This window comes from Onthophagus taurus, chromosome 3 (assembly GCF_036711975.1).
Source record: "Onthophagus taurus isolate NC chromosome 3, IU_Otau_3.0, whole genome shotgun sequence".
Taxonomy (NCBI): Eukaryota; Metazoa; Arthropoda; class Insecta; order Coleoptera; family Scarabaeidae; genus Onthophagus; species Onthophagus taurus.
This window is the reverse complement of record NC_091968.1, coordinates 25,770,792-25,786,897: the sequence shown is the minus strand read 5'-3', so window position 1 is coordinate 25,786,897 and position 16,106 is coordinate 25,770,792. Positions and strand designations below refer to the sequence as shown.

At 30.2% G+C, this 16,106-nt stretch overlaps 2 protein-coding genes across 3 annotated transcripts; one reads left to right on the top strand and one right to left on the bottom strand.

Moving 5' to 3' along the window:
- Window positions 1–333: 333 nt before the first annotated feature.
- On the top strand, window positions 334–14,130 carry LOC111416426 (Protein tyrosine phosphatase Meg2). 2 transcript variants are annotated; one of them, XM_023048445.2, is made up of 8 exons: window positions 335–434; window positions 1,284–1,745; window positions 7,724–7,991; window positions 8,046–8,355; window positions 8,407–8,540; window positions 8,595–8,824; window positions 12,901–13,108; window positions 13,169–14,130. In XM_023048445.2, exons 1-8 carry the CDS (start codon window positions 402–404, stop codon window positions 13,396–13,398), a joined length of 1,875 nt encoding a protein of 624 aa, XP_022904213.1. In that variant the 5' UTR covers window positions 335–401; the 3' UTR covers window positions 13,399–14,130. The 2 variants fall into 2 exon arrangements, with proteins under 2 accessions (XP_022904212.2, XP_022904213.1); XM_023048444.2 differs by having other exon boundaries at window positions 334–434; window positions 7,724–8,355.
- LOC111416462 (ADP-ribosylhydrolase ARH3-like) lies at window positions 14,104–15,659 on the bottom strand. The gene is made up of 4 exons (XM_023048489.2): window positions 15,413–15,659; window positions 14,875–15,361; window positions 14,426–14,624; window positions 14,104–14,370 (listed from the first exon to the last, which is right to left on the bottom strand). Exons 1-4 carry the CDS (start codon window positions 15,573–15,575, stop codon window positions 14,161–14,163), a joined length of 1,059 nt encoding a protein of 352 aa, XP_022904257.2. The 5' UTR covers window positions 15,576–15,659; the 3' UTR covers window positions 14,104–14,160.
- Between the last annotated feature and the right edge of the window lie 447 nt (window positions 15,660–16,106).

Below are 16,106 nucleotides of genomic sequence, written 5' to 3'. Positions count from 1 at the left end.
ATATTTTTAGCCCTAAAAACACTTTTATTTATTATTTTGTTATAATAAATTGTATTAAGTAATTAAATTAATTTAATTGTTTGGGATAAATTTAAATTAAGAAATGTTTTAAATTTATTGTTAACCTAAAGGAAGAAAATTCCCTAAATTTAAATTTTTTTTTGAAAAATCGTTTTTATTTTCGAAATTAATTTAGGTTCATATCTTTTTTAAGTCTTAAACATTTTAATTAGTTGTTAAAATTAAATTAATTCATTAAAATTCGATTAAAATTTGAATTTATTCAGCGTGAAATTAGCCGGGTTTTAGTGTGTTGGTATTCGATCTCCACGCAGAAAGTTTTGTTTTCAGTTAGTACAGTTATGGTGGAGGTGTTCGGGAGTTAGTGTCCCTTTAAAACGATGGCCGCGTCCCTAACCCACGACCAGGAATGCGTAAGTTTCGTTTAAAACGTTTTAGAATTAATTTAGGTGCAAAAACATCGCTTTTACATCACTTGGGAAGCGGTAAAAATCCAAAAATAAAAAGTGTTTACGTCCGGTAGCAACTGTTGAAACTTAAAACGAAACCAAAGCAAAAAAAATTTAATTCTTAATCGGATTTGAAACGCCTACGCGTTAAAGTTTTTTTATTAAAAAAAGTATTAATAAGATTTAACTAAAAACGTTTTTAAGGTTAGAAAATGCTGTGTTAACGTAATAAAAAAAAAGAATGACGATTTCATCTATTACTTATCTGTCATTTTTATTGTTGTAAAATTTTTTGTTTAATTAAAATGAGTCAAATTTTCTAAAGAAAATCGTGATTAATGTGAAAATTAAAAAAGAAAAGAGGATAAAAAAATAGAGAAAAACTGTTGAGGTTATTATTATTATTATGAATTCGAGGAAATGATTTAATTCGTGGAATACGATAATTTTTTATCGATATGGTTAAAAAAAAAATAAACAGGAAAAAATACTTTTAATAATAAAATAATTTTTATTTAATTTGTTTATGCACAGGATGCGTTGTCCCCTTTTTTTTTAAATCATCCGTCGTCTAAAATAGCTCACGTCGGTGCTCCGGAAAGAATTTAGCCGGAAGTGGAAGCCGCTTGCAAACCGGAAATTGCTATTTATACATGATTGCCACAAAATATCCGAGGGAGACACCTAAAGTAGACTATTAAATTGAATCATAAAAAAGTTATTTTTAAGGTTAACTTATAACTGTCAAAGTTTGACATTTAAACGTCAAATTTAAATAACAAATTTTAATAATTTTGAATTGTTTTATTTTAGGCAACGAAAAATTTTATAGAATTAATAAATTCAAGGCCTAAAAGAAAATTAGGCCCAGTTAGTTGGTCGACAGCGGTAAAATTCCTATTCGCAAGAAAATTTGATGTGAGTAGAGCGGTGGCTTTATTCGATCAACACGAAGCGATCCGGCAAAGAGAAGGTTTGACTCGACTCGATTCAACGGAAGAACCCCTTAAATCCGAATTACAAACCGGAAAATTCACAATCTTGCCTAGTAGAGACTCGACGGACGCAGCAATCGCCGTTTTCACCGCTCACAAACACGTGCCAACATTAAGCACCCACCAGATGACACTGCAGGGTGTCGTTTACCAACTGGACGTGGCCCTTCAAAATCCCACAACGCAAAAAGCGGGGATCGTTTTTATTTACGACATGACCAATTCGAAATATTCAAACTTTGATTATGATTTGTCGCAGAAAATTCTCACCATGTTAAAGGTAAGATGCACAATTTTTTTTGCGTACTTTGAGATGAATGAAAGAGAAAAAAATTAGGAAGGAAATGGGGGGAGAAATAGAAAAGGAACGAATGAAATAAAAGGGAAGAAGTAGGAGAGAGAGTTTAAAAAAAATGCTTTGAGAATTTTAATCAGACGTTTAAGCGGCTCTTAGGTTGTGTGTGAGTCAGTTTGTATCCTGTCTGAGTTGAAGGTGTTCGGTTTGTTAGTCGATTATAAGTGAGGTTATAATTTTATGGTTAATTAATAAGTTAAGAAAAATGAGTTTGGAGGATACTAAAAAGGTAAATTTTTAATTGTATTAATCGAAAAATGTAAAAATTTCGAAATTAAAAAAAAGTTTAATGTCAGATTAAACGTCAAAATTACAAGTTAAATGTCACGTAGCTATCAACTTTGACAACTGCTGTCAAATATCAACTTTTGGAAAGGATTTTTAACCAAAGCTTCATAAGTTGGTTTATATGATTGGGTTGAATGAAGCTTGAAAACTTATTCTATATTTGTGAGATTTATCAAAGGTTTGTTTCTTCATCACTTTTTGTTTTAGACCAACTTTTTAATAATGAACGTAGAAAGCACATCAGTATTCCCTTTAACTGTGGAAAATTTCTAAAAAAAAAATTATTGCCACTATTTTTCCTGAAATTACTCTTGAATATCCATAAAAACGTCATTCTCGTATAATTCATATAGTCCATATCGTGCTATATTACGATTTCAAAAGCTCCTAAATGAGATTTTTTAAACGATTTATCAGTTTTATTACTTTTCAACTAAAAAAATTATTAATTTGACAATGACAATTTATTTCAACCAACTTCACACAGTTATAATTTATATTTTTGGTTTTACTCCATAGATGGCACTTGGATAGCATTTAAGGCGAAATGTCAAATTTAATACTCAAATTGTCATTTTTGACGTTTAAGTAATTTCAACATTAAAATTAATAAAAAAAAGTACTTATTTAAAAGTTTTACATTATGAATTATTTAATTTTTAATTATTAATATTAAATGTAATTAATAATATTAAAATAAAAATAAAAAAGTTATTTTATATCATGATTTCTATCTAATCATTTAATTGACGTATAGATGGCGTAGCAAGTAACTCGAGAAGCGTCGCGACGTTTCAACTGTTGCATGAATAGATGTATCAAATATCAACTTTTGGAAAGGTGTCCCACTCTCGAAGTTTCATTCTTTTCTTTGTGACTTCAAAGTTTTTAACGAAAGCATGATAAGTACATTTATATGATTGGGTAGAATGTGTTAGCTCGAAATCTTATTCTATATTTGTGAGATTTATCAAAAGTATTTCTTCATCACTTTTTGTTTCAGTCCAACTTTTTAATTTATAAAAGTAGAAAGTGCTTCGGTATTTCCTTTAACCGTGGAAAATTTCTAAAAAAAGAATGAATAGATGCCACTATTTCTCTTGAAATTACTCTTGAATATCCATAAAAAATTGTCTTCTAGTACAATTCGTATAATCCGTGTAATAATAACGTGTTATTTTACGATTACTTTGTAATAAAAGTTAATAAGGTTTTTTAAATAATTTATCACTTTTCAACTAAAAAAATTATTTGACAATGACAATTTATTTTAACCAACTTCACACAGTTATAATTTATATTTTTGGTTTTACTCCATAGATGGCACTTAGATAGCATTTAAAACGAAATGTCAAATTTAATTCGAATTGTCATTTTTGACGTTTAACTTATTTAAATATTTTGAATTATTTAATTATTAATATAAAATATAATTAATAATATTAAAACAAAAATTAAAAAAGTTTCTTTATTTTTCATCATGATTTCTATCTAATCGTTTAATTGAGGTATAGATGGCGTAGTAAGCTGTAGAAGCGTCGCGACGTTCGCTCGTTGTTGGCCATCGATCGGGCCCCCGCTTTTGCGTCACGACGTCGACGAGTACGACGGCTATTTGACGACGACGTTCGATCATATGTTCGCGTTGAACGTTTTTCCGTCCGACGTTATTGCCGTTTAGTGTACACCATCGATCAAAGTGAATCCCTGCGACAACGAGTACGAAATCAAAATACAAAAAGACGCGCAATTTGTTATTTTTTTTTTTAATATTTTAATTATAAGTCGTGTTGCGTTGCGAATTGGTGGATAAGAACAATTTAAATGTTGATGAAGTGAAAATTTCGTTAGTGCATAAATCTTAAGAAGTGATTAATTTTTGGATTCTGTTTGCGGATTTCATAAAAGTAAGATTTTTTTTTATAAATTATTAAGTTTTTCTTAAAAAAAATTTTTTCCATAACGAAAACTTATTGCGTAACAAAAATGCGCGGATCCGTGAATGAAAAGAAAAATTGTAAATAATTACAAACACGTAAACGTCAAAATATAAGGTTAATTTTTTTTTAGTGTAAACACGTAGGGTTAGAGGAAAGTAGTTTTGATGATTTTTTAGGTGGTTTTTTGGGTCAAACTAGTGGGGGGTTTCGCTAAATTTGGGTGTTCTATTCCCGGACGGAATGAAACGGACGTGTCGCGATTTTCGACTTTCGTTAGCTATTTTCGGCCCTTTCGGCTTTGCGGCGTGACGGGTCAACTGTCACGGTGAATTATAATTAATAGAGGACGATAGGAATCTATTGAAACAGGAAGAGAGCGCGGCGGGGAGACCGTTTCTCGCGCGTGACTCATCGCAACACACACGCACGTTCAGAAAAAAAGAGACGGAGATCCTCCTTTATTATACAATCTTCATGAAAAGTTTATGTGCGCATTTTCTTTAATTAAAAAAACATTTTTTTAATTAATTTATTCTTTCTGTCAATTTTGACATTTCATTTGGCAGATTTTTATTATTTTTAAAGATAGGCAACCAAATACACATATAAGGACTTAATCGCTGCTTGTCTTGTAAATTTATAACACGTTATTTCGTTATTTCCTCTTCCAAGTAAGTTATACATGTCGCTCAATCTTCCGTTGTCACTTTACATAGTGCCTCATCGCATATTGAAAGTACCTTGTTCTCATTGACAATGATATGGAGGTAATCGAATTATTTTGTGGTCCCATTCATTAAACATGCCACCATGAAAGCTCTGGAAATAATATGCACGATATTTAACAAATGTCAGAGGAGATGACATTCCACTGGATTGGAGAAAGTTCCAAATAATCCTCATATACAAGAAAGGAAATAGGAAGAAGTGCGAGAATTACAGAGTGTTAAGTATAACATCATTACTTGGAAGGTTATATGGAAGAATCCTGAAAACTAGGATAGAAAGAAAAATTAAGGAGGAAGAGGAGAAGGAGCTGTCAAAAAGCAAAGAAACCTAAGCAGTTCTCTAAATATTATTATTATTTTTGAGGTTAAGTTATAATAACATTGAAAATACTTCATTAAACTTTCAGATTAAACGTCAAAATGACGAGTTAAATGTCAAGTAGCTATCAACTTTGACATCTGCTGTATAAACTGTCAAATATCAACTTTTGGAAAGGATGTCCTACTCTCGAATGTTCATTCTTTTCCTCTCATTTCAACGTTTTTAACCAAAGCTTCAAAAATTGGTTTATATGATTGGGTGGAATGAAGCTTGAAAACGTTTTCTTCTATATTTGTGAGATTTATCAAAAGGTGGGTTTCTTCATCACTTTTTGTTTCAGTCGAACTGTTTAATAATGAAAAGTTATTGAAAAAAAAAAATTATTGCCACTATATTTCCTGAAATTACTCTTGAATATCCATAAAAACGACATTTTCGTTCAATTCATATAGGCCATAACGTGTTGTTTTACGATTACTTTGTAATAAAAACTCGTAAATAAGATTTTTTAAACGATTTATCAATTTCGTTACGTTTCAGCCAAGAAAATTATTTGACAACTGACAATTAGTTTTAACTTTTAACCAACTTCACACAGTTATAATTTGTATTTTTGGTTTCACTCCATAGGTGGCACTTAAATAGTATTTAAGGCGAAATGTCAAATTTAATTCGAATTGCTATTTTTGATGTTTAAGTAATAATTTCAACACTAAAAATAATAATAAAAAAAGTACTTATTTAAAAGTTTTGAATTATGAATTATTTAAGTTTAATTATTAATATAAAATATAATTAATATTAAAATTAAAAATGTCAATTTTGACATTTCATTTCATTTCACAGATTTTTATTATTTTTAAGGATAGGCAACCAAATATACATATATTAATTATGATTATTATAATAAAAGGACTTTATCGCTGTTATTCTTTTGTAAATTTATAATAATAGGTTATTACACACCTTCGTTGTTGAGTTCAACCCTTCACCATTTCGTTATTTCCTCTTCCGTGTGAGTTATACATTTCGCTCAATCTTCCGCTGTCACTTTACATAGTACCTCATGCCATATTGAAGGTACCTTGTCCTCATTGAGAATGATGCCATATTTGACAATGATATGGAGGTAATCGAATTACTTTGTGGTTCTATTCATCAAACATGCCACCATGAAAGTTCTGGAAATAATATGCGCGATATTTAACAAATATCTTAGAGGAGATGACATTCCACTAGATTGTAGAAAGTTCCAAATAATCCTCATATACAGAGCGTTCAACAATGATTGTAAGGTGTTTGAATTTCCCGCTTTTGCGTTTAATTTTTAAGGTTGGTATGAGAAAACTAATAAACATAGGCGTATCATAGGAAAAATTTCGAAGGTATTAAAAAATTTATGAGGTTAAAAAATTTTTGTTTACAATTTATCAATGTGTAACTTTACTAACAAAATGTGTATGAAATCAATTAATATTTATTCACATTTTGTCATAATAACTGTTGAAACTTGTTAACTCGAAAGCAATTAAAACATACCACACCACTGATTGTTAAAAATACGTCTAAAACGTCAGCCGGTGCCAATGTTGTTTGTCAAATGTTACTAAAAGTCAAGCGCGCCAAATTCAAACACCTTACACCTTACAATTCAATCATTGTTGAACGCTCTGTACAAGAAGATTATATGGAAGAGTCCTGAAAACTAGGATAAAGAGGGAAGTTAAGGAGGAAAAGGAACAAAGTGGTTTCAAACCCAGAAGATTTATTCATGCTTAGACACCTAGTTGAGAAGAAGCTGTCAAAAGGAAGGGAAATACGTATTGCATCAGTACCTCAGAGATAAGGTATCTTAAGTCACAAACTCGAAATTTGAAAGTGGACTTAACCCTATAGATCTATGAAAACCGGAACCCCACATCCTAAAGCAGTTCTCTAAAAAAAATATTTTTGAGGTTAAGTTGGAATAACATTGAAAATACTTCATTAAGAGTAATCTCAATTAAACTTTCATTCGTTCGATGTAAATAATCATGTAATAATCTTTTCGATTTAGCACTTTTCCTTTTAATGAAAACATTTTATGGAAATTCGTTTTAATAACTTGTACCCGTTTTAGAGGTTAGTTTTGTTTTGGTCGGTATAGAAGCGTCGTCGGTTACCGACATGAGAAAAGACGTATTTTAAAAAAGCCATTTCACTCTAAACAAGTTAACTTATGAGCATAATATCTGTACCGTATGAAGAAAATAATAACGGAATCGATTAATCATTCGCGTTTTTTGTGTTGGTATGGCCTATATATTTTAAATTTGTAACTAAAATGACTTTGTTCTTGATTGGTTGAAAGAAATAATTTTATTTTTGACAAGTTATAGGTTATGTTTCCAAAATTAGGATACTTGTTTAATATTACCTCGTTAATGATGAGAACCCAATGAAAATGGTAAAATATCAAATTAAATAACGATATTTATTTATATTAATATTTATATAAACGTTGGATGTCGAAAACCTAACCTATAACTTCAAAGTGTCATTCAACCGAACATAACCTCACTTTAACACATTTTTTCTGTCACAACATTTTTCTTTAAGATTTTTATAATACAATTTTTGTTATAGGGTGGTTATCCAGCAAGATTGAAGAAAGTATTAATAGTAACAGCACCGTTATGGTTTAAAGCGCCGTTTAAAATATTGCGCCTATTCGTTCGCGAGAAACTTCGCGAAAGAGTTTTTACCGTATCCTTAGCCCAGCTGACGGCGCATATCAAAAGGGAATCGCTTCCGACCCAATTAGGCGGACTGCTTCAGGTCGACCATAATGTTTGGTTGTCACATTGTCTTCAGTCAATGACAACTTGCCCGGAATCACCTTTGCCACTTTACGGTAATTGGAATAAAAAAAAAAAAAGTTATAATAAAGTTGAATTTAACATTGTAGATGGCAAAACCCCATCGCCGCAAAAGAAATTGGCAACAAATTCCGACTTAGAAATTTCTTCATCGACTAATAACGTGGATAGTTGGGCTGAGGAGGCAAATTTGAATCCGCCTAGTAGTGCTAGTAGTGGGTTTTCCGACGATGACTCTCTTCATGGTGAAGGAGCCGCCCTCACAATGCAACAATTGGTTGAATACGTCCGGGATAGAGGCCGACCGGGTTTGATGCAAGAATATGCTGAAATCCGGTCGCGTCCGCCCGATGGAAACTTTACTGTAGCTAAAATTAGAAGTAATTTACCCAAAAATAGGTAAAAATTAATTTAAAATTAAATTTAAGTGTAAATTAATTTTTATTTTAGGTATACGGATGTGCTGTGTTACGATCATAGTAGGGTTATTTTATCAGAAATAGATGGTGAAACGGACAGTGATTACATTCACGCCAATTTCGTGGATGGATATAAACAGAAAAATGCTTTTATTAATACCCAAGGTACATAAAAACTTCATTTATTTTATTAATTAAATTATATTTATTAACTTTTAGGACCATTATTAAAAACGACAACGGATTTTTGGAGAATGGTTTGGGAACAAAATACTTTAGTGATTGTAATGACGACGAGAGTTATGGAACGAGGAAGACCGAAATGTCATCAATATTGGCCTTCTGATATCGATGGTGAAACAACGTATGGGGAGTTTAAAGTACGCTCGGTGGCTGTTGATTCAAATAGTGATTACACGGTGACTTCATTGGTTCTTATCAACTTAAAAGTAAGCTGATTAATAAGTATAATAATAATTTATTGTTTCCCAGAAGGTTACAATTTATACTAAGTACAATACTTATAACTGGACCGCGTTATACATCACTTGATTAAACGACATTTTATCGTTTTTAGAGATTTTCATGCTGTCTGATAGGTAAAGGTATAACTTATCTTTGAAAAAATGTAGAATACTGAAAGATCTAAAATACTATTTGTTTTAAAGAATAAAGCTAAGCCCCAATCACGCTATATGATTTATATTATTATTGAACTAAAATGAAAACTAGAAACATTCGGGTTTAGTCGTGAAAAAAACTTTCAGTTGTCAATGTCAACTTCAATTTTATTATTATATTCGTAATCTTCATAAAATAACCTTTAAAATGAGTCCAAACATGACGCATTTATCTCAAAAAACCAAAAAGTTCGAACTTTCAACTATTAATTTTGACATATTTGTCAACTTCATAAAAAATCCTTTAAAATGAGTCCAAACTCGACGTATTTAACTTTGATATTAATGGAGATACAATAACTTCCGGTTTGAAACGTCAACGTCAATTTTGACATATTTGTCATCTTCATTAAAAAGCCTTTAAAATGAGTCCAAAGATGACGCACTTATCTCAAAAAACAAAAAAGTTTGAAAAAGAAACATTAAATCCGAAGTTAGCAACAATGAAGATAGCAATTTAATTTTTTAATTTTAATACCAACCTTAATTTTTTATTTTTTTTTTATTATATTTTTGTTTTTGTGACAAATATTAAGACATTCTATAAAAATTAAGAATATGTCAAAATGACATTGACATTTCAAACCGAAAATTGCCTATACCTCGAGTAATATTGGAATTAAGCGTATCACGTTTGGACTCATTTTAAAGGATTTTTCACGACGTTTATAAATATGTCAAAATTGACGTTGACATTCTTAACCGGAAGTTGACCATAACTTCATTAATATTGGAGATAAATATGTCGTGTTTGTACTCATTTTAAAGGATTTTTAATGAAGATTACAAATATGTCAAAATTGAGGTTGACATTTTAAACCTGAAGTTAGTTATCATATAATAGAAGTTTTATAACTGAAGTTGATCTACTATCCGTGTAAAAAGTCAAGGCCCCTCACTTTAGAGATCGATATCTTCGTAACTGTTCGATAAAAAAATTGCGGTAAAGTTTATTCTAATCATTGAACATTTCTAGGTAACATATATTAATTTGAACATTTTTGGATTCGCGGTTTTCTTTTTTATCGCGAATTAAATGAAAAAAGTACCCGTTTTTTTACGGTACTGGCAACTTTGTCAAATTTACAATTTTTTTTCTCGGAAACTATCGTACGAAAAAATTTCAATTTTGAACAGGTGGTAGCCTGATGTGTTCTTAATGAGTGGCATATTTTATTGTTTCCATATTCCATATAGTTTCGCGGAAAATCGCGGTTTAGTAGGATGCGGTTATTTCGAAAACGACCTGGGGGATTTCAACGCGGTTTTTACCAAATAATGTCGGTTGTCGAATTCCGTTATCAGTTTTTCAAAATTAGGGCTCCCTAATTTTTTAAGGGCGATTTAATGGAATTACAAATTAAAGAGAAACAGAAATAAGCCATGCGGGGGAGGGGGTTCCGGCCAATCGGAACAGAGTTGAAGAGATGATGCTGGCGCTATTATTATTAAAAACTGATAACGGAATCCGACAACAGACATTATTTGACATATTTTGGTAAAAACCGCGTTGAAATCCGTCAGGTCATTTTCGAAATAACCGTCTTCATAAAATAACTTTTAAAGTGAATCCAACAATAACGCATTTCTCTCAAAAAACCAAAAAGTTCGAACTTTCAACTATTAATTTTGACATATTTGTCAACTTCATAAAAAATCCTTTAAAATGAGTCCAAACTCGACATATTTAACTTTGATATTAATGGAGATACAATCACTTCCGGTTTGAAACGTCAACGTCAATTTTGACATATTTGTCATCTTCATTAAAAAGCCTTTAAAATGAGTACAAAGATGACGCACTTATCTCAAAAAAACAAAAAAAGTTTGAATAAAAAACATTAAACCCGAAATTAACAACAATGAAGATAGCAATTTAATTTTTAAATATTAATACCAACCTTAATTTTTAATTTTTTTTTATTATATTTTTGTTTTTGTGACAAATATTAAGACATTTTATAAAAATTAAGAATATGTCAAAATAACATTGACATTCTTAACCGGAAGTTGACTATAACTTCATTAATATTGAAGATAAATATGTCATGTTTGTACTCATTTTAAAGGATTTTTAATGAAGATTACAAATATGTCAAAATTGAGGTTGACATTTTAAACCTGAAGTTAGTTATCATATAATAGACAAATGGACAACTTCATGGTGTTCTTTCATGATGTATTTTTTATTAAAAAACCTTTAAAATGAGTCCAAACAATACGCAATTATCTCAAAAAACAAAAAAGTTTGAATAAAAAGCATTAAACCCGAAGTTAGCAACAATAAAGATAGCAATTTAATCTTTAAATATTATTACCAACCTTAATTTTTGATTTTTTTTATTATATTTTTGTTTTTGTGACAAATATTAAGACATTCTATAAAAATTAAGAATATGTCAAAATGACATTGACATTTCAAACCGGAAGTTGCTTATACCTCGAGTAATATTGGAATTAAACGTATCATGTTTGGACTCATTTTAAAGGATTTTTCACGACGATTACAAATATGTCAAAATTGACGTTGACATTCTTAACCGGAAGTTGACCATAACTTCATTAATATTGAAGATAAATATATCGTGTTTGTACTCATTTTAAAGGATTTTTAATAAAGGTTACAAATATGTCAAAATTGAGGTTGACATTTTTAACCGGAAGTTGACCATAACTTCATTAATATTAGAGATAAATATGTCGTGTTTGTACTCATTTTAAAGGATTTTTAATGAAGATTACAAATATGTCAAAATTGCGGTTGAGATTTTAATCCTGAAGTTAGTTATCATTAGAGCTCGGATTCTTCGGTACCTAAGTCCAGTCGACCAGTTCACGAATGTTGCGTTATTAACGAGCGACGCATAGGTCTCGAGTTCACTGGTCTGCAGCGTTGTCATGGTAATCCATAGGCGCGCGTTAGCAAGGGTCTGTATTAACGCTAAATCTGCAAGTAATTATTTACTTTATCATAATTTTTCTCAACTCTCAGTTCCTATTTGGTGAAATGATTGAATAATAACGACTTTTTCTAAATTTACTTCAGAAAATGACTTGGGTGTTAAAATGTCTTTGAATCTAGAAAATGTTTTTTCGACATCACAACTGATAACTAGCGCAAATATAAATGCTGGAACTAACGGGGGCCATATTTAGAAGATATTTCTTGGTTGCAAAATGCTACATTGTCGTCAATTAATATGAAAGTATCGCCAAAAGTTACTATTAAGTGTGGCATTGGAATAAATTATAAAAACTAAACAATAGGGTTAATAAGAATCAAAAAATTAACTCTTAATAGAAGTAGTTTTAAAAATTAGAAAGTTAGAAGTTTAGAAGTAGATTAAAAATTCATCAATGTTCTGTGATAGAAATAGATAGGCACCAAACAATTTTCAATAGTTTGAGCCTATCTATTCTGAGAAGTCATAATATTGTTCACTTGTCGCTTAGTTAAGTGATGCATACCGCGGTCCAACTTATACAATGTTTATCTTAGTGTAAAGCTCTCCTCATTCCTCACCATCATCAGGTACTTTGGTAGCCTTTTCGCTACAATTTCGGCATATTTTGGGTTGTACCTACTTTCCCTTATCGCCGTTCTTCTCTCTTGCATTCCCACATTCTTGTCTCTGCTCTCCAGTTGTTTCCACATCTCAATCCCCTCTTTTCTTTTCCTGTTCCTCTCCTCAAAACGCATCATTCGTTTACCCGCCTCCACCCTCTATCTTCATTTTTCTTCCCTCACTATATCCATCCCCATACATCATTAATGGTTGTTAATAACTACTAATTATTAAATAAAATAAGTTTTCTAAATAAATAAATAAATGAATTATTTTTAGACGGAAGAAACTCGGGATATATCGCATTGGCAGTTCACTTCATGGCCGGATTATGGTGTTCCTCATTCTGCAAAAGCCATGTTGGAGTTTTTGGAGAAAGTTCGAAGACAACAGACGGTTATGGTGACTGCGTTGGGTGATACATGGGCTGGACATCCAAGAGGGCCCCCAATTATTGTACATTGTAGTGCCGGAATAGGACGAACAGGTAAAAATTATAATAATTAATTATTCTAATCATATTTTATTGTTGTTTTTGCTGTTTTAGGTACATTTTGTACATTAGACATTTGCATATCTCGCCTGGAGGATGTTGGAACTGTGGATATTCGGGGAACTGTTGAAAAAATCCGCTCGCAACGAGCTTATTCAATTCAAATGCCTGATCAATATGTTTTTTGTCACTTGGCGTTAATTGAGTACGCGATATCAAAGGGTCATTTGCAGTCCGCCGATTTAACGGGGTTTGATCAAGGGATGGACGATGATTCAGATTAATAAAAGAATTTTTCAAAAAATAATAAATCATTGGCTGTTCAATAATCGATTAATTTTCTTTTATTATTATTATTATCTATATTGATTAATTTATTTTAATTCTTTAAAAACATATATGGGGTGTTTATTGAAGTAATTCTTTTTTATTATTTTTTTTTTGTACTCGAATGATTCTTTTTGATTTGAACTAATAATAAACACTCTGTATAATATAATTTGATTTATTTTATAACTAAGTAATCCATCCAAAAAAATTTTTTTGAAAAATTTAATAAATCTCTTCTTCCAAGTTATTTTAAATCATCGTCGAACATATCGACACCTCTCTTCTTATGAATATCACCCGTAAATGTACGATAATAACCCGCTTTTAAGATTAAATTTAATATAAACTAAAAGAATAAATAAATAAAAGTAAACTACGCGTCATTGTGATGTTGGTATATTTAAGTCGATTAAATTTAATGAAAAAAATCGATTCAGATGTGTATTATAGGGAATTTATCTTATTTTTTATTACATTATTTAAGTTTTTTTAATTTAATTCTTCCGATTATCCCAAAAAATTCAAGTCTTGTAAATACCTAGTGACATAACCTCAATTTTTTTTATATTAAATCTTTCATCCCTATTAATTATTATATTTTTTTTCTTATATATCAAATCTTTGTAAAATCCAAAATTTTGTTATAAATGACTCAACAATAATAATATATTTTATATTGTCTGAAATCTATACAACATAATTTATTTAACAATTCATCACTTTCCCCCTAAATCACTAACTTTAAATAAATCATCGGCTAATTCAACCATTTCCTTCACAAATTCACAATGTTTCTTCATATTTTCACTCACAAAACGTTCCCCATAATGAGCCCCAGCTATGCTTCCTGTCATAGCAGCTATCGTATCTGTATCACCACCTAATGATATGGCATATTGGATTGATCTTCTAAAAGGATTATCAGCCTAAAATAATAATTATTAAACGTTTTTTAAACAATTCTTTAATAATATAAATTACCTTTAAATCGGGAATATCATTTTGTGCCCTTAAATAGCAATAAATAGCTGTAGGGACCGAATGGAGAGCGGAAATACTATTCCCAAGACACGCCACAACTTCATCATCACTAACCGGTTCGTTAGGTTTTTCAATTTCAAATAATTTTTGAATACGTTTTAATTGCGATTGATACGGTGATGGATCATCAATGTCTTTTCTACAAATAAAAAATTATAACCTCAAAATTATTTTAAAAATGTCAATTCAAATTTTTATTTTCAAGTGTTACCAACTGCCACATACCTATTTCCCTACATAGTCAAAATTTATTTTATTTTTAAAAAATGACATAAAAAACACGTTTCATAAGATTTAAAGCACTCATTCATTAAAAAACTCGTTTTTAAATTTGAATTGGTAAATTTCAAATTTGTCTTACAAAACTATTGTTTTAATCTATTATTTACATTTCACCTCCTTCAAATTTCTTCATTTTCCCAATTAATTTCTCAATGAATACTTTATAATCAGCTTTTTCTTCTGGATGTAACATTAAACCTTGATGGATAGCAATCGCTTGTAAAATTGAGCCATTAACCCCTAAAGTATGGGTATGAGTAATTTCCGTCGATTTTACAACAGCCTCAATTAAAGCATCATAGTTATTAGCGAAAAATAACGGAATTGGGGATATTCTCATCGCCCCTCCATTTCCATACGAACCAGTTCCTTCAAATTGTTCTTTAGCAGGTTTATAAATGTCTTCGTATTTGTACGAACGCAGTTTATTGAAAACTTGGGTAACGCCGGGTCCATATCCTCTCCGTCGTTCTTTAAAGTATTCTTTTACAAATAGCTTCGCTAAGTATTTATAATCAAAAGGGGGTTTATCTATTAAACACTTTGCGATTGATTTCGTCATTGCGGTATCATCCGTGTACATTTTAATTGGTGCTAAAGATAAATTTGATTAAAACAAATCGTTGTATTTAGTGAGATAGATACATTTAGTGTATTCCCCATCGATTTTATCGAAATACTTTTGGACTATAGCTCTACTTCCTGGATCACCTTCAAAAGGGGCTCCTAAACAATCACCCATTAACGTCCCAAGCATACAACCACGAAACTTTGCTTTCATAAGAACACTATCTAATAAAACCGCCATTCTTAATCTTTTTTATTTATTAAAAATTATTTAAAAATAGAACTGATACTAAATTAAGGTTATGTTTAAAAAGAGAAATGAGGTTATGTCTTTTTTAGTAATTTTCGTGTTTCCCCAATGTTCGAAATAATTTATTAAAATAATCTTTTTTATTGATTGTATTATTTAATAATGTGATTATTAATTAATAATACTAATTAATTAAATATTTATTATAATTACAAATTAATTTTATCTTTGTTTAGTAAACAAGTTTTAGACAACCAAATATACAACAACACATAACCTAGAAAAAAACGAAATTTTATTTTAATTTACCAAATTATTATAGGAGTATTTAATAATTGAAACTAGTTTGTATCTCATTCACTTATATATTTTAAAACTCTAGTAACACTCGCATTTCTACAAGTATATCTTAATCTAAATTTTTAAATCTCTATCTAGATTAGGCAACCCAATCTACAACAAAAAGTAAAGTTTAAAAAGTAGCAACATAGCTAGAATCTGCTAGAATTATTCAGGTTTTGC

What these genes read in the sequence shown, in the direction of transcription:
- LOC111416426 (XM_023048444.2), top strand. Translation starts at nt 402, where the DNA reads ATGGCCGCGTCCCTAACCCACGACCAGGAATGC. An exon ending in TAACCCACGACCAGGAATGC is followed by an intron (nt 435 to 1,283) that starts GTAAGTTTCGTT and finishes GTTTTATTTTAG; the next exon opens with GCAACGAAAAATTTTATAGA. An exon ending in AGTAATTTACCCAAAAATAG is followed by an intron (nt 8,356 to 8,406) that starts GTAAAAATTAAT and finishes TTTTTATTTTAG; the next exon opens with GTATACGGATGTGCTGTGTT.
- LOC111416462 (XM_023048489.2), bottom strand. Translation starts at nt 15,575, where the DNA reads ATGGCGGTTTTATTAGATAGTGTTCTTATGAAAGCAAAGTTTCGTGGT. An exon ending in CGATGGGGAATACACTAAAT is followed by an intron (nt 15,362 to 15,412) that starts GTATCTATCTCA and finishes ATTTATCTTTAG; the next exon opens with CACCAATTAAAATGTACACG. An exon ending in AAATTTGAAGGAGGTGAAAT is followed by an intron (nt 14,625 to 14,874) that starts GTAAATAATAGA and finishes TTTTATTTGTAG; the next exon opens with AAAAGACATTGATGATCCAT.